Here is a 21157-nt window from a genome sequence, read left to right on the forward strand (position 1 = left end):
TTAAAAGAGATTTTTTTTTTTTTGGATATTATATGTGTGAGAGAGATGGATTTCTCGGCGGGGTAATTTTAAAGTTCTGACTTTTGTGATTTTCCTCGTTTTAAACCTTTCATTTTATTTTCAGTTACTGCCTAAACTAGATGGAAAACAGATGTCGAACACCATGAACTCAATAAGTTTAGCTGACAGGTCAACTTTTGACGACACGTCGTTTGGTGGTGGGGATACATGGTAAGCTGCCAACCCATCATCCATTCGGTGGGTTCCGTAAGTGACTTGCCGTTTTTACATCGTGTCCTTTCACATACCAAGAAAGAAAAGGCTCTGCAAAGAGCTTCCCTGCAATCATAGAGAGAGAGAGAGAGAGAGAGAGTTACTGTTACAACAGCCTCTTCCTTGGTAGAGGTAGAAATTGTAAAATTACACTCAGTAAGGCCTCAGGGTACAAAGAATTCTTTGAAACAGATTGTTCTTGGACTCGGCAAAGCAGAGCAAACCGAAGAGACATTTTCATCATCCCAAACTACATGTCATGAAACCATGGCAGATGCAACTTCTCTTTTGTTTTCAAGTTCTGCAAATAAGCATCCATGGCCATTGAAATAACAGCAAGACCACCAGATACAAAAATCAGTCCCGACTCCCGACATGCATCTCATTTGTGTGTTCAGATTATGAGCATGTCGTGGCTCTCCGTGCACAGCCTTGGCCTTGGAGTACAAGCAAGGGGAGCAGGAGCGTTAGGGTCACCGGAAAATGTTTTAAGCAGAGGAATGAAATTTCTAAAACTCATCTGGGAGAAATGAACGAGGACGAGGGGGCAAGCCAGACACTTCAATAACAATCACGTTATTAGAAGCTCCATTGCTCAAACAAATGATAATATTACGAGGGAGAGATACAACTGATGGTGACAGCAGTAGATGCTTAATGCCACTACTGAACTTCAACCAGAAATGAAAGTTGTAAGAACATTGGTGGACAAAAACCCAAAAATCTATTTCTCAATACTAGAGACAAATGTCAAGAGATCAAAAAGAAGGAAAAGAAGGAAAAATGAGGCAATATCATTAATGTCCTGAAAACTATCTTCACTGACTCATGGTAGAAAAAGCATTACTGTTGAGTGTTGAGATCTTGTAACAACAATGAGGGGCAAAAATCCAAAACCCTAAAGTTCTGTCTAGAGAAGTAGCTTTTGTGTACATTGAAGAAGACAGCCAGCTAAATGAGCTCCAGCACATGTAAAAAGAGAAACGCCAAGCAGAGAAATATGGTTATAAATTGTGTTTTAACTTGATCTCACACCAGCACCCTGCCTTGCCTTGATCATTCTTTTGAGCGTTGCTAGCCAGAAGTTACATTCGTCCCACTCACTTGTGGTAAGAAGCACCTGTTCCGAGCACATGAACAGAAAGAGTTATGGTGCTTGAAACTCACTTCAGTTTACCAGCACATATTAAAAGTGTCAAAACATAAATAGCTCTTAAGTAACACATGCCTGGATTTGTAGAGCTGAGCTAAAATCATTTCTGTCCAATGCCTGGCATAGCTGAACAAGCTTATCAGAAGCATTTTTTGAAATATCCCCACTGTTGAGTTTGGCAAACAAGGCACCTATTTTCCTTGAATTATCTTCAATTTCACGCCTCCTGGCTGGATTTGCACGGGCACCACCCAAAGCTTCTGATGTCTCGTTAAACAGTCTTGTCAATGTTACAATGACTGGTTTATGGTGAGCTGAAACATGTTATTGAAATACATTTGTTAGTCAGTCACACGTCATAGAAATCATTGTAGTATACAAGCAAAGCATTTAAACTGTTATCATCAAATGTTAGAAACCAAACTAGTTGGGATTCCAGCAGATTATTGATCCAGACTAAACCAACATTTAAATTTCAAATGCTCTGATAGCAATCATTTTCACTCATTTTAGTCACGCATGATTTCTAGTCTCAAACCATCTATATGCTACAACATCCACGACAATTGATTACTAGAACTGCCCATCAGTGAGGAACTGCAGCCTAAATGTTTACTAATACATGACAATTATTTTTTTTATACGGCCTTAAAGCTACACAAAGATAACCTCAACTGATATAAGATAGACAACCCTAGTGAAACCAGAAGTTTTCTAAAACTATTGAAGATTAAAGTCGATAACCAAAGTCGATCTATTTTAGCGAAAGTGCAATTTTGTTATGGCAATTACCAGGCACATTTGATGTATCGACTGTTTGCACAGTTGGTGGTGGAGCAGCAGGAGCCACAGCTGGTTGGACTGGTGCAGACTGAGTAGGACTAGGTGGCTGCATCAAACCAATTCCAGGTCTTTGAGCAACCCCTGCATGTACAGGCCTAAATCCCATTGGTGTTGGGCCAGGAGCAGCAACTTGTGGCATTCCGTGGCCAGGAATTGCACCCACCTGAGATGTAATAGGTCCTTGAGAACCAGTTGGGGGTTGCACAGGATTATAAGCAGAAGTAGCAGTTCCCTGAAACAAGCAGGCAAATTTTTTAGTGTATCACTCGGAAACATTAACACCAGATTTGCAATCAACAGTAAAAACACAGACTGGATATAACTGAGAACCCAATGTGGGTTGCTGATACTGTTGTGCATTTCTTAGACTGGGAACATTTGCTGGAACAAAAGTCCTGGTGGCTTGTTGAGTACCAGCATGAGGTGCAGGTGGAGCAAAACTTGGCTGTAAGAACAAAGGTGAAGTGATGAGTGGTAGTAACAAGTAGCACTAACTATTGACACAATTGTCAATATCTATCCCAAAGAACAAAGAGAACATAATTCAAGCTTCAATCAACACATCTATATACAAACAATCTCTTCCAGAAAAACATCAGTTTGAATGTCTTGGTACATAAAGGATATCACCAAGTCAGGAAATAAATCATATGTATATGCACTCAAATACGTCTGAACATGCAGGTGAGCTATGTGATAAGTTATCTTTTACATCACATAAAATCAAGATAAAGAAAACAGAATACCTGAGGTGCCTGAGGAGCAGGAGTTGGAACGAACATTTGGGCCTGTGGTGCAGGCTGATATGCTGGGGCCTGTGGTGCAGGCTGATATGCTGGGGCCTGTGGTGCAGGCTGATAGGGAGTAGGAGCACCATATCCTCTTCCGTATGAAGAGTCAATAGGTTGCTGATAATTTTCACTGTATGGACTGCCAGGAACACTCTGATGCATTTGTTGAGCTACTGCTCCCTAAAAAATAAACAAGCATGAAGTGGTCACTCAAGTGAGCAACACATCACATTCTCTAGAAACAGCAATTAAAAGAAACATGAGGAATGAGTGTCCACCTGATAATAAGAATGAGAGGCATCAGCCACACCAAAACCAGAATTTTGGGCACCATAAACTGATCCAACTTGCTGTTGGCTGTTCTCAAAAGGTGGAGCCTTAGCTTCTTTTTCTGCATCAGAAATCAATTTCTTAATCTGATACTCAGTTTAAAGACAGCACTGATAATGCAATAATGCCAGGGTCATGAGGCTATAGGAGAAGTTATGCTGGATTGTATTAGTGCTGGATTCAATTGGGGGACCTACTTTAACCACAGTATAGATGAGCTCTTTCTTGTTTCAACTAAGAAACACTTCCTTTACCACAATACACCAGAGTTATTAAAAGATGTCATTATATGACCTGAACTTGACTCAAACACCAGAAAAACACCTGACTCAACTTTGACCACACCAGATCAAGCAAAAAGAAGTTTTCACACAATCCATTTGCTTTGTCAGTTCACTAAGAATGAGCTACACCAGGGGTAAAGGAAACCCTGCACCAAATGGTATGGACAAGGCTGAAAAGAAAAGCAGCTGAGCTGACTGATGGAGCTAACATAGCAGGCATCAACTTCAAATCAAGTATTTCTATTGCCAGGTCTCCATACTATGTATTTAAACCTAAATTTCTCACTAGGATTGGTAGAGGGTAAAGGGAATGAGATTGCAACATCGCAAGTTTTACCACTTAGTAAAAGTATTTATATATATCATAGACAAAAGTTTTGCTCCCTTTGTTTTCCCATTTCCTTTATTTTGTTTGGCTCAGTTTATATACTCATATTAAAAAATTAAAACCAACAAAAAATAATACTCGTAGATTTGGAATCTTGAGATTGTGCTTTCAATGACCATGATCTAGATAATATCCCATATTAATGTAACTGTTGTTGGAATAGAAAATAATGGATGATCTCTCAACATCATAATGTCTGGAACTTGACTGACAAACTACGATTAAGGATTGAAAACTGTGAAGTTTTATAATTCTGCGTAAGAATTTTCAACAAATGATATACCAGTTTCTGTGGAGAGAGCAATACGGTCTCTTAAGATTGTAAGTTCAGGAGACAATTCATCAGACCCCAAAAGTTTCAAGTACTCCAACGCTGTTGTTAAAAGGCCCTGACTGGCTAAAATTTCAGCATACTTCTCAACAAGCTTGCACAAAGAGGCACTAAATTGCTTTTGGCCACTTGCCAGAGCAAGTACGATAGTCTTCTCCATCAAATCCTAGCCAAACAAAGAATATAAATCAAACTTCCACAATGACAAACATAAAATACTATTGAATTTCTACTTCACTGCAGGCTGACCTGAAGAAGATCAATGTATGATTTCCCTTCACTCTCGACTGTTAGACGCCTTGACCAAATTTCAACTGTTTTGTCAATATTGCCCGCGCAGATATAACAAAGAGTCGCCGCCAGTGTATTACCGGCAGCCATTAATTTTGAAGCAAGTGAATTGCATAGCATACTCCATTCCTCACTTGGTGCGAACTGTTATTTATGATGAAAGTAAATCAATATGGAGCAAAAACAGTGTCTTGCACATCTGTTTTAAGAAATATTTCCATGTGAAAACCTCTCCTCATCACAGGTTCACATAGAATTCAAGTGTAAGAATTGCAGGGTCGAATATTTCATAATTAAAACGAACAGTTCAGTCCAAATATAAAAAATTGAGGTGTAAGAATATCTCCACTATTTTCTGCAAATAAATGTCTAAGCAGGCACCACTTCATGCACAGAAATTTAATTCCAACAGAAATAGCAAAAGCAAATAATCATCAATCAACATTTAGATAATAACACCAGGATATCTTCCAGTAGTCATAAACAATTTAATGCTGAATTCCATCAATTTTTATATATGATATTCACTTCTTCAGGATTTGAGGAGCTTACTGTACAAAGGAGTGCAAGAGTTTCTTTCCAGTATTTGAGTGACCTGGAGTTTACGAGGGTCATTAGATCATTGTTCACCATTGCAGAAACAATCTGAAAATGAAAACAGTTGACAGTGAGGTGACAACTTCTAACTGATTGATAATAGGGGAAAGAATACAACATTGCAATACGGATACATCTATTTGCAAATACATTAATGGCCTTGGTGCAATAAAAAATAAAAACATAAAAGGGAAAACAATGTAAGTTAAGCTACCTTCAAGTAAGGTGAAGAGCTCAATTTAAGATATTGGTCACGTGTCTTCTCCCACAATGAAGTGCCACCAACATGAGCAATGACTAAAGCATCAGCCATTTTATTTGCCGATATGCACTGTGCAACAGCCTCTTTGTAGTCTCCCAGAACCAAAGCACGCTGTATACAATCATCAAATGATGGGTCTGCACTCTCCTCGGGTGTCTCTGTTTCTTGTGATATTTCTTCTGCACTAGGAGCAGATTTCTCAAGACCAACATTATCACCAGAAGGTACCAAAGAAGTATCAGCTTTGGGACTTGGAAGGTTGTTAAAAAAGTCTTCCCCATCATCAGCAGAGAATATGGTGGCCTCCTGATTATGCTCGTATCCCATTTCATCGGCTGGTGTATCATCAAGCCGAATGGCATTTATTTCCCGGGTGAGATCGTCCTCCAGTATAGCATCTTTTTCTTCAGCTGGTACGCTAAAACCAAGGTGGGAGAGCATCCTAGTTCTTGCAGTTCCATCTTCTTCAAACATAACCTTCAAGAAAGCCCAAGTTTCTCGATCGTCCTCTGATCTGCCAGGATGATTGACCAGACAGGCAAAACAATTAGTCAATTTACTTGAAGGAAAAAAAGAGAGTAATTGACTCTTTTTCTTGTCCTGAAAAGAAAAGGATTGCTTAATATACAGATGCATACTCAGACTCTTGAGATTTTTTATCACATAAAGCCTTCAACAATGGCTTCTCCCCATTTTGTATGGCACTTTCAAATTCAGATGACCGACTCACCAAACTGTCTTCTGTAACTAAGTTATGCAAAAAAACCTGAGAGAAACACTGAAAAGAGTAAGTACAAAGGACAAGTTGAAAATACATGAGAAAGAACAGCTTCACCCAGAAAAGCTACCTCGGAAGCACCACCAGCAGATGACCTAGGGCGAAACGATACTAGCTTTCCTCCAAAGCCAAAAGAAGCCCCAACAGGACGCTTATACCATTTTGGAGCTCTTAATTTTTCTGCATAAGAAAGACAGTAAAATAGATATTCTGAAATGAAACTCAAAATAGAGTACACAGGCTTCAAAGCATGAAAGGAACACAAAAAAGTAAAAAATAAAAAAGGACCATATATGAAATGCTCAATCTTCAAAGTCCCGAAACCCTAACATGCTTGCAGGGTACACTAAAATGATACTCTATCCCACTCTTTCATTAGATAATCACTTGTATACTATTTCAATCTCAAAGAAAAAAACTGAAGAGGCAAAGTAATCTTAATCATCTTTTAATGTTGATATATCAAGTAGGACATCTTAAGCTAAACAAGAACAATGGCACCACTTAAACTAGCTTAGCTCAGTCAAAGTTTTGTCCAACCTTGGAATTAAAAGACAACCTAAAACCATGCCTGGCTTGATACCAAAACATTATTTTACGCAGTAAATGACTAAATAGAAAAATTTAAAAATTTAATGTAGAAGGAAGAAGTTGGTGGTGTAGGCCATCAGGCTCAAAGAACACATCCCAGCCAGGATTCGTGGGCATGTTATTATTTCGCAAAAGCAAATTAAACTGCACCAGATCAACTGCTAAAGTTTATGGTATGATTATAATAAATTACACTGAAAACAGATGACAAATTTGACAACACCTCTTGTCTAATAAAATACATTACCTCTTCCAAAATCGCTCTCCCCGGCAATATATCGACTGCAACCCTGCAAAGAAAGATCCAAAACAAAAGACCTCTATAATGGAAATGAAATTTTTTAAAAAAATGCCAAAGAAACTAAATCGCATTTCTATAGACTTTTTAAATTTCCAAATAAGCATTCCATTATACAACCTACTCTTCCAAGCCAACACTATAAAGTTTCAACCCAGTGTATCATTTCTTCTTTTATCTTCTTTTTTTCTTGAGGTGCAACATAATTTTGTCATGAGTGCATTTTTACCTTCGCTTACTTGCTACATGCTGGCCAACAAGAAGACAACAAATTTGGTAGCAGCATAACATAAATGCTTACCTCAATGTTGTAAATGCCAATCTTTCCATCAAAAGAAGATGCAGATATAACTCCGGGCATCTTGGGATACCAATGAACATCAAAGTTCCAGTTGGTGCCAGCCGGTAATTCACAGGCAATCTACTCCAAAATTAAAAAATAAGCATCAACCAAGTTTAAGAATAGCATAGGCAAGTGAGAGCTTGCAAGGAAAAAAAAGGATTAAATATTCAAATTAAATTAATCTCATAGCTACCAAAACAGAAACTTATACAACTAAACTTATACTGCTTCAGTTGTACAAGTTTTGTAGCAGCAATTTCCTGCTGAGTTTATGTGATAAATCAAATTTTTATTCATAAAAAGAAGAAAAACAGAAAAACAAGATTGTTCGATTACCTCTCCAGTTACTGTGTTCCAGCAGATTGTTCGGTTATCTTTAGCACAGGTAAGCAAATATGAGCTGTCATTGGGACACCATGACATTCCAATTACACCTGGTGTAACAGGAGATGAGTAATCAAAAATACTAAACCGCAAATTATCACTAAAGGTTTTAAAGGAACAGAATTATTGAGCCTCAGTGTAAGAATCGGCCCATGGAAAACTGCCAGGATAAGAAAGGAAGGACCATTGAGGATGAAGATATTTAATTAAATATCACATAAAACGTAAACCCTGATTGGTGCACATACATGAGAAGAAAAAAAACATTTGCATTTTCTAGGTCAGAGATGATTTTTGTAACACAGCATATCCTTTCAGCCTCCAATATTACAAAGGATCACGAAATCAGAGAAGTTAAGACAATTGTTTCTAGTGAGCCTACTAGATTTTATACCACACAAACAAAGGAGAATGAAACAAAAAGAGAATCTGAAACTGCTATGAGTTATATAGAAATCCGTCAAACATCTGCAAATTAAAAGTTATGCGGAAAGCCAGAAACATGATCCAGGTAAGTTAAGAATTTCTTCCAATCATTTTGTAGGTTTTGGGAGGAAAAGGATTCTATAGTCTTGAGGAGGGGTGCTTTGTTAGCCATGGCATCTTCAAATACTATCCTCTAAAAGCAGCATAGCATCTTCAAATACTATCCTCTAAAAGCAGCTTTATGGGATAGGATAGTATTTCTGGCTTCTTTATGGTGTTACCTCTCAAAAAGATGATAAAACACAAACATAGCCACACTATGTCTGTGTTTGTCTTCTTTTTGTCTATCTATTTTTTCTCTCTCCTCATAACCTAGAAAAAAAAGTTTGAAATATCATATATTATGTCGTACCTTTTGTGTGTCCCACAAACTCCTTCACAGGTTCAAGTATGTTTCGCATATCCCAAAGCTGCAAGCAAAAAGCATTATGAACTAGGAAACTAGTTATTAATACTTGAAAGAAAAACTCTAGCAATAGTTAAGACATTACCCGCAGAGAAGGAGAGCTATCTTCATCTGACGCCACAACAAGCTGAGTGGCAACATCAGGATGCCACTGCAAAACAGAGCACCGCCTTCTAATTGAATCTCCAAAACTGTTTAAGTAGAGGTCTAAAATCAGTTTAGAAGGATAAAGATTTAAAAGATGGTATGGAGAAGGAATAGAAAGCAGAAACTTACGAAATCGCTGGTTTCTGCTTCTTTAGGTCCCAAACCACTGCAAATGAATGAAATGGTCAGCCTTCCACACTAAAAGAAAATAATAATGTGATCAATGGTAAGTAAGGCCACTTTGCTATCTCACCAGTTATTCCATTGGAAGAAGTGGATGCTAATATATGTTGAACTCTGCAATTCCAAGAAACATAAGAAATTTCTCCTTGGGCAGCAGAACCAGTACCCTACATAAACATCCCACCAGACACAGCACAAAAACGGAGAAAGAATCAGTAGGTACCAATAAGAGAGCAGGAAAGGGAGAGAAAAGGAGGTAGACAGAGGGGTTCTTTAAGTTGAAACCCTACTGCTTCTAGTCCGAGAAAACACTATAAAGAATTAGGCTTCCAGCAACAACTAAAATCAATTTAAAATTTAAGGAAGTTCAAAAATACAGAAGTAAAAACAAACTAAAAGCTTTCTATGATAAAGGATGAAATCAAATTCTTGGCAGCCTCGAAATCTAACTCCTATTATAAATGCGGACAAGAACCTACAAAAAATTGCAAGGAATGACACACTTTGGGCCTAACAGATGATATCAAACTTGCCAGGTTTTCCCTCTTCCTTCCACAACCACCCTAACCTTACTAAATGGAGACGCCCCATCTATTAGCCAAGTCAGTGGAGCGTATCGAGAGAAAGAAAATAATTTGGCAATAAAGTCTGGCTGCTATTTGCAGCATGACCCCAGTTTAAACTTCCAAAGGGTTAAACACCATTATCTAAACATCCTTGTGTGAGATTCCAACCAGAGGCAGCGCATAATCGAGTCCAAATATATATCAAAATAACATGGACAACTCTCAAGCTAAAAGAGAGACATTCCCTATAAGAGATTTCTATTCAGAAGCCTCCTTCAGAGCTTATGACGCGAGCTTAATTGTAGTTATGCTACAATGCATGCAAAACTCTGCAGACAACAATGCCAGACGAATGTAGAGCACTTTTTTTTTTTTTTTTTTGGGGGGGGGATTGCAAAGATTATGAGATTACAGCATCATTACAATTTATCAATTCGAAAATTTATCATCAAAGACTGATACTTGGATAATTTAAGATTGTTTTGGGCTATGGAGGCATTTAGGCACAGTAATCCTTGTTATACTTCATCTCAATCCCAATACAATAATTTAGAAGCTTTTGATTGTTGAATTTAGATTTTCTGGTTGGGAAAATTATATTAGCCATGTTATTATGTACTTCTAGGTAAGCAGGCATAAAGAAACAAATAATTGGATGTTTTTCGGCGCAACTAAACCTGTTGTCACATAGTTTCAGTCCTTATCCAAACATTTTGAAGCTTTTACTTGTTAAAGTTAGATTTTCTGATTAGGAAAATTATATCGGTTTGTGTTATCTTTACTTCAAGGTAATGATGAAACACTAAAAATCTTCTACATCATTTTTTCTAAAAACATTGTTGGATTCAGACACTAGATAGAAAAGAAGGAAAATGAAGACCAAGTGTTGAGCAGTCAATACTTCCCTTCTTGGGCATACAGGCTCCTTATAGTTGGTTTGGTGGTGAAGAATTGACACTTAAGAAGGTACAAAATTGAACAAACATTCCAGCAATGTGAGATGTAGGAGATTGTAAGGTTAATTTCCAAACACAGGTAAGAATATTATACACCAATTCCCCTAGGAAGTAATTAACAAACATCATACACCTCCAACTCATCCCTTTTACCTTACAGAAAGCTCCTAAAAGAGATTTGAGGGATTAAAACTCCAATAACACCATGTTCAATCCAATCAAATCTTCATAACAATGCCAATAAAAAATATCTCCTTGACCCACTTTGTAACCAAATTGACTAGGACCTGTAACTTTTCATAGGTGTTATTGACTTATTAACAGATATTCCTGCCATTCTGACCCCTCTAATAATCTAATAACCAACAAACAATCATCTTTTCCGTCTCATGTCAAGATATTTCAGCAAGCTTCCAAGGATCTCATATCAAAACCAAACACACAGCCTGAACCAAGTGTTCCATTGTTTTCCAAAGACCATAACTAAAAAAATACAAAATCTCAACCTAAACACCAGTCCTTGCTCATTACAATAAGATTGCATAACTCCAATGTTGCACATAGACAAACCACACTGGAGAAGTATCATGGATTGCAATGGGTCTCCTCAATTACTTGTAAGGAAAGACTTAAAAGGAAATAGGCATCAGCTGGAGCTGCTGGGTAGCAAGCAAAAATTAATGGATACATGAAAGGAGTCTCAGAAAAAAAAAAAGTGGGGGGGGGGGGGACACAATCCCAAACACCTCTTTACATGTATATCTAGCAATAAAGAGCACTTTATAATAAATTTCTTCTTCACCAGTAAGAGTTCAATTGAGGGAACATGGCAATTAAAAGACAAAGTACAAGCACAAAGAAACTTTAAAATGGTTAAGTGTCAAATGTAGCATACTTTGAGAGGTGGAAAATGTGAAGGTTCTGCAGGTGCAGCCACATCCCATATACAGATTTCACCATCATCAGCACCAGATGCAAGTAAGTTAGGGTTGATGGAGTTAAATTCAAGGCCACGAACCTGAAACAGGGAGGAATAGTGTCAGGCATAAAATCCAACCATCAAACATCTAAACTATTAGAGTGCCAGAAAAAAAAAAGAAACAAGAAAAAATTATTTATAAAAGAATAAACTTACAGGTCCTTTGTGTCGTGAAAGATGACTAACAAGAGCACTTTCACTTGGCTCAGAACTGGGAACAAAATATAAAATATAAAATAACAGCTTCATCAAACAAAAGAAAAAAGAATTTAAACAAGATTTACAGTGTAGATTTCCATAACATATTTAACATAAAAAATTAATTTTTTTGCGAAAAATTACATGCAGACCAGAATTATATTCTTAAATGCAAGAAAATGGGGAACTTCAAAATCCACCAAAGAAATCTATCCACGTCAATGCAAAGAATAATTTCAACTGGTTCCAGCCAAACCATCATCTGTCCAGTAACTCATTACCCATATTAAATACCAATCCTCTACTTTTATACATTTCCAACTTCACAGAGAACTCAAACTTCAAAGCACAGTTAAAAACAACCAAAAGATCAAGGCACGAAAATAAAAACCAAAACAGAAAAGAAAGGTGAAAAGCTCTTGTTTCAAATTTTATAGAAATAAATTCATATCAACGCCAGCTCAAAATGAGATTCAATCACCATCTAAACAGCCATTCCAACAACCAAATGAAATTCATTGCCAAGAAGTTCTACTACACTCAACTCAAAATTAGGTTTTGTCCGAAATTTAATTTAAAAACAATTAATTGCGCGGAAAAGAAATATAAATATAAAGCTCATGAGAATAAAAATTTCCTACAGACCACATAAACTTCTACATTCCCACCTATAAAATCACAAACAAAACTCAATTTAAATCAAGCTGAGCATTCCCTGATATACCAGTTTTACTATTTTAAATCTGAACACAATCTTACCAAATTCCCATCTTTCCCTATATTCCCAACTCGTAAGAAGCAACTCTGATCAAGACAATTCTGTTCAATTCAAATCCCATTCAAAGCAAAACCAATCCATGCACAAACAAAACTAACGAAACCGCCTAATTAGTATAAGATCTCACTATACTTCCGAAATCCTCCCCTTCGCTCCCAATTTCACTGACATTTCATCCCAATTAACAAACTAATCTCAATCAATGGTGGCAGTACACCGCGGCAGAGCAGCAGGAGCCGGATAAATTCAAAATAGATAATACATAAAACAAAATTCAAAAAATACCTTATCAGGGACAAAGGATTCCAAATATCGATGTTGCCATCAACAAGACCACCAGCAATGAGTCCAAGACCATAAGCATCAGAGCCGGATCCATTCCTACCCCAAGCGAGACGATTAAATCTCTCAGAACTCTGACACTCACCAACAACAGGGAGATCACGATCCCCCGATTGGAAATCAAGCTTGAAGATCTCAAGACTCGCAGACGAACTAAAGGACAGATCCACTGCCCCCGCCATCGTCCCCGCCGCCATGTAGGGCGAGTCCGGGGCTAACGCCACCGACGCCGATCTATTTACAGACTTAATAGACGCCATAATTCACTCCTGTATAACTACAAAAACGCCAATCAATAATTGGATCTGATATATGAAGAAATGAGAAATGGATTTAGGCTGGATTTTTTTAGGGTTTGATCTAGATTTGAGAGAAAATTGATTTATTTTTTTTTTTCTATATAGACGCTGCACACTTGGCTTCGCTCCTCTCTCTCTCTGTTTGTTTGTGTTGTGAGAAAAGAGAGTGATGTGTTTGTTCGATTTTTTTTTTTTCTATTTTTATTATTATTTTCATTTCATTTTTTTGCGTTTTTTCGGGTTTAAGTTTGGTTAACCCGGAAGAGGAAGGTTTTTCTGTGCCCTTCAGGTTGAACCTTGGGAGAAAGTGTAAGGGATAAGGGTTTTTTTGTCTATAACGTATATTTTGTGACGGTAAAACTCTCTTACGTCATTAATCCAATTGCTTTATGACATGTTTAAGTAGTATCTCCACCTCTTTTTTCTGTTTTTTTTATTATAGTAGGTATTTTATTAATTTAAATGTGTCTCGATTAATTTTATTAATTTTAAAATTAATAATTATATAAATTTTTAATAATTTTAAAATTTATAAAATTTAAATTGATAATTGGTTGAGTTAAAATCTAATTGGTTGAGTTAAACACTTGGGTTATTTTTCGCTGTCTTTGTTTTGCTTGATGGAAAGGGCCCATGAAATTGATATTAAGTGCTAGCTATAGTTCGGTGAAAAGAACCATTGGTGAGAATGGTCTTATGGCTCGGAGTGCTTGAAAAGAGACTTTAGATCTATTAGTATTAGTAGAGTAAATATTTTTTATTTGTAAATATATTAAAATAATATTTTTTTATTTTAAAATTTTATTTTTAATATTTATAGATTTAAAAATTAAAAAAATAATTCTTTTTCAAAAAAACGAATTAAATGTATTTACAAACACGCCATGTATGTGAGCCATTATATCTATTTAATTGTTCTGTGTAAAGTAGTGTTCTAATGTGAGTGTTGTGTTGTGTTGTAATATTTTATAAAAATAAATATATTAAATTGTTTAGTGATGAAATTATATGTCATGTTATTTTCTAAAGTCATTTAATTCCTTGATAGTATATTATGATATTGTTTGAAATATAATTATTTTTAATGATATAGCTTGGAGATTTTCATAGAAAAATTAAATGAACTATTTTAAAATATATAGATACTTTCAAGTTCATTGTATTCTTGTGATTTAAAAAATCAAAACATCATAACTATTATAATATGGAAACTATATACTAAGGTAAAACATGTGGTGTTGATATTTTTGTGATTTAAAGCTCTTTAATGTTGTTTTTGTCTTTTAAACAAAACAAATAACTTTTTACTTCAAAAAACATCACTTCTCATGTTTTCTATAGTTAAAACTAGTATACTTTTAAACATGCTTTTATAAGTATCAATTTTTATTTCCAGAAGTTAAACAATTTGTTTTGTTTAAAAACATCACTACATGCCGTAGAAGATTTAAGATTTTTTATGTTGTTTCATTGTTTATGTTTATATATATATCAAGCATCACCCCCTCTCTTCTTCTTCTTCTTCTTATTATTTTTTGTCATTTTATTTTATTTCATTTCATTTACTTATGATCTAATTTCACAAGATAAAATTTTAAATTATAGAATAAAAACAAGGTTATAATAGAGAAAACCACGATGTAGAAAAAATACAAAATTTCATGGTCAAACTCAAGTTTTTGCAATTTTGTTTATTCTATCACCTATTTGTTTATTTTGTTTATTTTTATTGTCCATGTGTTTAAGGGAAAATAGAGAAACTCGTTGAGAAATAATGAGAAAAAATAAGTCATTGTTTAGCCATATCATGGGCCAAAAAAAGAAAGATATTTGTATCAATGAGTTTTTTTTTTAATAAAAGTTTAATGAAAATGATTTATCTCTTTAAACATAATAGATAAAATATGATCAAGTTCCATTTAGTTTATATTGACTCGATTGGTTTTTTTTTTTTAGAATGATTTATTAGGTGTCTTGGGATTGTTAAATGTTTTATTATATCCACAAAATATTTTTATGTCAAAATAAACTAGAAATAGATTTTTAGGGTAAAAAATCGTTGATCTTGATCTCCCATTAGCTATAGGAAATGGCATGTTGCTTCCCACAATGGCTAAACCGTCACTCACCTTAAAACAATACAAAAGCGGACACGTTGTTGCTCTTAAAAAAAAAAAAAAAAAAAAAAAAAAAACTGAAAGTAGCCTAAGCTTCCAAGCCTAGACACATATGAGCTTTTTCTAAAGGCCAAGTGTGTGTGCAAGGGTGGAAAGAAAGGGGGATGGCAGGGGCTGGGCCCTACAAGGAATTTTTTTTTTCAACCATTCCCTTTATAATATTAATATATTTAGTCTAAATAACAAAACAACTAATATTTTAACACCCTTTAATTTTATTTTTTCTGCTCCGCCCTGTGTGTGAAAACGATGAGGTTAGCCCATTAGTACTTGATCTCTTTTATCATTATATTATTTTTCTAAAAAGCTTTACATAATAACCTTTATATTGTTAATTTTTTTTTACTTTGCATTTATTTTTTTATTTAAATTTCAATTGATACTCTCTTTCTAATCTTTAAACTTTTTGTGTTAATCTGTTTTAGATAGTAGTTATTTTTAATTATTTTATATTTTTTTAATATTTCAAAGTGATTATTCTAATTTTCCTTTTTAATTTTTTTCTTTTATACGTGATATAAATATGATTTAGTTGCATAGTGTATTTATATAAACGAGAATCATTTTTTTATAAGAAAAAAAACAGCCTATAAGATAAAAAAATTAAAAAAAGTATAAATTAAAACCAGGATTAATTAAGGCTAAATATCTGTTTAATCAATTATCTTTTGCTTTTAGAATAAAGAGTAGCATTTCATTTAAGTATTTTATTATCATTAATAACTATTTTATAGTTCAGATATTCATATATATATTAATTTATTTTATATAGTGTAAACAACATATTTGTGTTTTCTAGTTGTAGAAAATCATGATACAATAAAACACATGCAATATTGATACATTATTATACCACGTTAAAAATTAACTTAAAATTCTACCCTGCAGTACAAACAACATGTCTTAAGAAACAACACATTTGTGCTTTTAAATTAAAAAAATAATAATAATTGATATTAACATATTTTTTTTATTATATTCAAAATTAAGTTGAAATTATACTTGCAGAGTAGGTGAAGTAATCATAAAACAAACAGTGAGATTTTAACGAGGGTTTGTTTTTGCATAATAATTTGTTTTTAAAATTATTTTTCAATTCTTCTCTTTCAGCCCAAAAGCATCTAATTCAAACCCCTGTGTTCCCCTCCCTGGAAACGGTAGAAGCTATGACAAGTTTTTTAAGCAAACAACTTGATCGGAGCAAACAACTCGCTCGGGATATATATATATATACACACACACACATTTCTTCATATTCAGCTTCGTCTTCTCTTAATTAATCCAGACAATTGACATGAAACATGAGCAACGCATACAGATCCACACGCACATTTAATATGGATGTGTTCGTTCAAAATAAATATTTTAATTTTTTAATTTAATCAATTAAATTATTTTTTTATTATAAATGAATAAATTAATGTTCATGCAAAATCACTATTTTTTGCATCTCTTGTATTGACAGAGTAGATTATTAAAATTATTTAACTAAGGTCTCTTAGTTCACTATAATTATGGATTAATTATTTAATTGAGGTCTTTTAATTTATAATGTTACACGTAATAATTGTTATTTTATATCAAATTTATTTGTAATTAATTGTTAACGAGATGCTTGGAGTTAAAAGAGGGTATGAATTTAAATCCCATAAGTTACACTTTCTCTCTCTTAGTATTTTCTTTTATTTGAAACTAGAGTATAATATTAAAACTTGTTTCACGTATTTGACTTAATAAATTTATACAACTTTTATATGTGTGTAGAAATAATTTAAATGTCTAGAAATGATTAAGTATAATTTAATCAACATACTTATTATATTTATAATTGAAATGAGTTTTGATAAATTGATGTGTATTTTGAAATGAATATCATATGAAAGATTTAGAATTATTATACAATTCAACCGACTTTATTATTGTGTTAATTATTATGAAGATATTAATGATAATAATAAAATCACTAGGTTCATCAATTAAATTAACACGGTACTATAAAAGTATTTCAAGTATAAATCCTTTAAGGATGAATAATTATTCAAAACTTCAAGTTATATAACTCAATTAAGTTAAAAAAAAATCATATTAAAAAATTACATATTTATTATTAATTTGCCACTGTCTTAATTTGCCCCCTCATAAAAAAAACTTTGGCTCCGTCACTGCGCACATATATATATATATATATATATATATATATATATGATTAACACAGTAGAAATTAAAGAAACTACTTTTTTGATGCGTGTTCTTCATAAAAATTAAAAAAACGAAAACCAGAAGTCTTATTTTGCATGATGCCCGTTCTCAAAATCAACAGGAGGATTATGTCGATCGCATGGAAGCTTTATATTGCCTAATGCGCCAGCAGGAACAAGCTTAAGATTCTCACAGTTACACATCTCGATCATGTACCCGTCTGGATCACAGAAAAAAAGCTGGTCAATCTTTGTTCCGTTTTTATCATCGTCTATTGTCCTCTTCGTGTACTTCACGTTGAACTGCTTCAATCTCTGCTCCAGTGCTTCCATGTCTTCACACTGCAACATAAATGAATTATTGACCGTATCACACACACACACAAAATAAATAAATAATAATTCATCTGCAAGTTCATCCAACATTCATATTGCTTCGGCTCTCATTGATCAGCCTTGTGTTAAAACTAGCTCCCAGTTGTTTTTCAGGGCCTGATGCCTCACCGGATAATAAATAGGAAAGGAAAAAGGCATCAACGTACTAAATGAGAACTTGAGGATTTTTAAGGAATTTTGTATTCAGCAAGTATCGACGATCGAGCGTTTATCCATATGAATATAGGAATCACAATTCGTTTTTCTTTTGACAGCTAGAGAATCGAATGATCAAATACCTGAAAAGAAATATGGTTATCCATGGGATCCAAGCCACGATCTGTTTTAGGCAAGCTGTCTTCATCCTTGGCCTGGATCAAGTGAACCCCAACGCCATAATTGAACAGCCATGCTCCTTCAAATTCAAAGGCTGGTGGCCTCTCAATCAAGACCAGTCCAAGAACCTTGGAGTAGAAATCAATGGACTCTTTCACGTCTCTACAAAGCCTCGAGATGTGATTCAACGCCATTTGAGGAACTCGGTCCTCCTCTTTCCCCTCGTTGTTCCTCTCTTCCTTGTTGTTATTAGTCTCTTCGTTCTTTTCCATTAATTAACAGTTTAACGCCGGCCGGCCTCTGTGTTTCTATAGTACTTTTCTGAGGTGCTAGCACCGCCAGTGCTGTGCATGGCGTTTGAAGGTGGGGTTTTTTTAAGGTTCCCACAGATTAGGGCAGTGGACACGTATGGGATACCGATGACGCGTGGTTGTTGATGTGTGTGATTTTTTTACGTTGTAGCCTTGGATGGTTGACACTTGACACATTTGTGCCGTGCGAAGCGGTGGCGGCTAATTCTATATCACTTCTTTGTAAATTATTAATTTACTGTGCCTAGGACAGTTTGGACACACCTTAATTAATTTTATAAATTTTAAAAATTAATATTTATAAATTTTTTTAGTAATTATCAACAGTTATAAAATTTAAATCTAAAATTAAAAAAAAAACCCATTTTAATTTCAAGTTTTTATTACTAAAACACTTATCAAATGGTTACTCATTGGAATCTTAAATGCCGCAAGAGTTAGCATAAAATTAGAAGGCTTAGCTTTGCGAGCCCGCCGTTGCCGATTTCACATCTCGTAGTTGCTTCTTGGATTTTCACGAGATTAGTCGCAATAAATAGAAAAATATTCATGAACACATGCTTTCGTTTGGTGTGAGAATTTTGGGTTTCAGAAAGAAATCATGGTGGATTTTGTTTTTATGTGGTCTTTTTCTTGCTCCATCCATTAATTGTTAATTCCACAATCATCTCCCGTCGTAAGAACTTGGGTAAAACCCCAGCGCAATGAAAGAGCAGACTTTTTTTAAAAAAACTTTATGATTAAATTCATTTTGATTTTTTTTTTTAATTTTAATCCTTCAAAAAAAATTTTTTTATTTTTGAATTGATTCTCATTATAATTTTAAAACCTAGTCTAACTAGGCAGAATAAGAAGGAGACTTGGCTGAAAAAATCTGGGTTAATCCAGATGACGGATGTAACCAGTTGACTATCTAATTTTTTTTTAAAAAAAAAAAAAAAAGAAGGTAGTGAAACTTGGTGAAGTTCATGATTCACATATCAAGTAAAAAATAGTTAAAATTTGTTAAATTTGATGAAGTTCATGATTCGGACCATAAGGTAGGCGGATTAAGCAGTGAAACTCGAGTCGATTTAATATATCATCTCAATATTAAAAACAATACATTATCCTAATTTATTTTTAAAAGTCAAACCACATTTTTTAACGTTTATGATTGCCTTTAAACATGTCAAGTCGATTTGGTCACGTCAAGGCTATTCCTAAACGGGTTAATATTAAACTCATACTAGACAAGAAGTCGGCTAGCAAAGTTTCAATGTTACCTTATTGGGTAAGCCCCCCTTTTCTTTCCTTTTTTTTTTTAAAAAATAATTTCATCTTCTATTTTTTTCCTTTCGAATGGAATCCTTTTTTGTTTTTGTTTTTGTTTTTTCTTTAATTTTATCATTTAAAACTTGGTTAATTTTGAATTGATATGTACAATTTATTCTTGCTAGCTTTTTCTAAAGTTATCACAATCTCAAATAAACATCTTCGTATTTAATTGATATTTAGTTTTACGAGTGTCTATTTTCAATATCATATTATTAAGTTGTTAAATCTAATGAAGCTCGTAATCAGGTCATAAGTTTGATGGGTTAAGCTATGAGTCTAGTTCGATTTAATATATTACCGTCATAAAATTAAAAAAAAAAGATGTCATCTTGAGTTTTTTTTTTTTGCTTACATCAAACCATACATTTCATTTATTATTTGGGTTACTTGTAAAATTACCAAGTTGACTAAATCATGTAAAACAATTTTTATAGAAGTTAATTTTTAAACCATGCTAAATAAAAATTCAAGTTAAAAAAAAAGTTTAATAAAATCAAATAGTTCATCATGACTTAAATATATTTTTTTTCAAGTTCAAAAAAATAACGTTTTGACTACAATGTAGCATATAACAAGAAAAGTTAAGGAAAGAGTAGCAAAAAACTAGAGGAGGCGGGGGGGTTTTACTTTACCCTTACTCGCGTAGCATTATTCACTTGAGTAAATATTTTTTTTTTATTTTTTTCTAAAATAATATATTCAAATTCAAATTTATTTTTCAGTATTGGAATTAAGTTATATTTTTTTTTTAATTTACTTTTTATAAGTTTAACTCGGATTTATGACCCAAACCATGAGCTAAATAAGTTAACTTGATTGATTTAAGTTTTTTTTTTTTTTTTTATTTGACTTTTGTTTCTCCTAGATTTATTTTTCAATATTGTTGACAGAAAATTAGACTTAGTTGTGTTATTTTTGTTTACTTTTTATGAGGTTATCTTCATTTCGTGACTCAAGTTACAAGCCTAATGGGTTAATTCTAGTGACTCAAGTTTATTATTTTTTTTTGCCCTTCTTAATCTTTTTTTTTTTTAATTTCACATTTCAATACAAGGTTGACTGAAAATTAAGTTTTATAATTTATTTTGATTTTCTATTGGAATTATTTTGATCTCATAATAATCCGATTTACAAGTTTGGTAGGTTAGCCCAGGTTGATTAGAGTT

At 33.8% G+C, this 21157-nt stretch overlaps 2 protein-coding genes across 2 annotated transcripts; both read right to left on the bottom strand.

Moving 5' to 3' along the window:
• Window positions 1–978: 978 nt before the first annotated feature.
• Window positions 979–13569, bottom strand: LOC118035114 (protein transport protein SEC31 homolog B). Its single transcript, XM_035040603.2, has 22 exons — window positions 12922–13569; window positions 11817–11871; window positions 11577–11699; window positions 9230–9326; window positions 9106–9142; window positions 8915–9020; window positions 8776–8833; window positions 7890–7987; window positions 7512–7631; window positions 7160–7202; window positions 6392–6501; window positions 6182–6309; window positions 5496–6057; window positions 5237–5329; window positions 4643–4828; window positions 4346–4559; window positions 3339–3451; window positions 3016–3240; window positions 2583–2714; window positions 2219–2501; window positions 1502–1740; window positions 979–1393 (listed from the first exon to the last, which is right to left on the bottom strand). Exons 1-22 carry the CDS (start codon window positions 13236–13238, stop codon window positions 1292–1294), a joined length of 3441 nt encoding a protein of 1146 aa, XP_034896494.1. The 5' UTR covers window positions 13239–13569; the 3' UTR covers window positions 979–1291.
• Window positions 13570–17722: 4153 nt separating this feature from the next.
• Window positions 17723–18763, bottom strand: LOC118035259 (glyoxylase I 4). The gene is made up of 2 exons (XM_035040797.2): window positions 18327–18763; window positions 17723–17994 (listed from the first exon to the last, which is right to left on the bottom strand). The coding sequence occupies exons 1-2, from the start codon at window positions 18633–18635 to the stop codon at window positions 17740–17742; spliced, it is 564 nt and encodes a 187-aa protein (XP_034896688.1). The 5' UTR covers window positions 18636–18763; the 3' UTR covers window positions 17723–17739.
• Window positions 18764–21157: the final 2394 nt, after the last annotated feature.

The sequence above is a fragment of the Populus alba genome, chromosome 9 (assembly GCF_005239225.2).
Source record: "Populus alba chromosome 9, ASM523922v2, whole genome shotgun sequence".
In the NCBI taxonomy this organism is placed as follows: domain Eukaryota; kingdom Viridiplantae; phylum Streptophyta; class Magnoliopsida; order Malpighiales; family Salicaceae; genus Populus; species Populus alba.

Excerpts from the sequence above, each read along its gene's own strand:
- LOC118035259 (XM_035040797.2), bottom strand. The coding sequence starts at position 18,635 with ATGGAAAAGAACGAAGAGACTAATAACAACAAGGAAGAGAGGAACAAC. Across the intron at positions 17,995-18,326 it reads ATAACCATATTTCTTTTCAG|TGTGAAGACATGGAAGCACT; the intron begins GTATTTGATCAT and ends TTTATGTTGCAG.
- LOC118035114 (XM_035040603.2), bottom strand. The coding sequence starts at position 13,238 with ATGGCGTCTATTAAGTCTGTAAATAGATCGGCGTCGGTGGCGTTAGCC. Across the intron at positions 8,834-8,914 it reads ATAGCTCTCCTTCTCTGCGG|CTTTGGGATATGCGAAACAT; the intron begins GTAATGTCTTAA and ends TTTTGCTTGCAG. Across the intron at positions 2,715-3,015 it reads CTGCTCCTCAGGCACCTCAG|CCAAGTTTTGCTCCACCTGC; the intron begins GTATTCTGTTTT and ends TTGTTCTTACAG.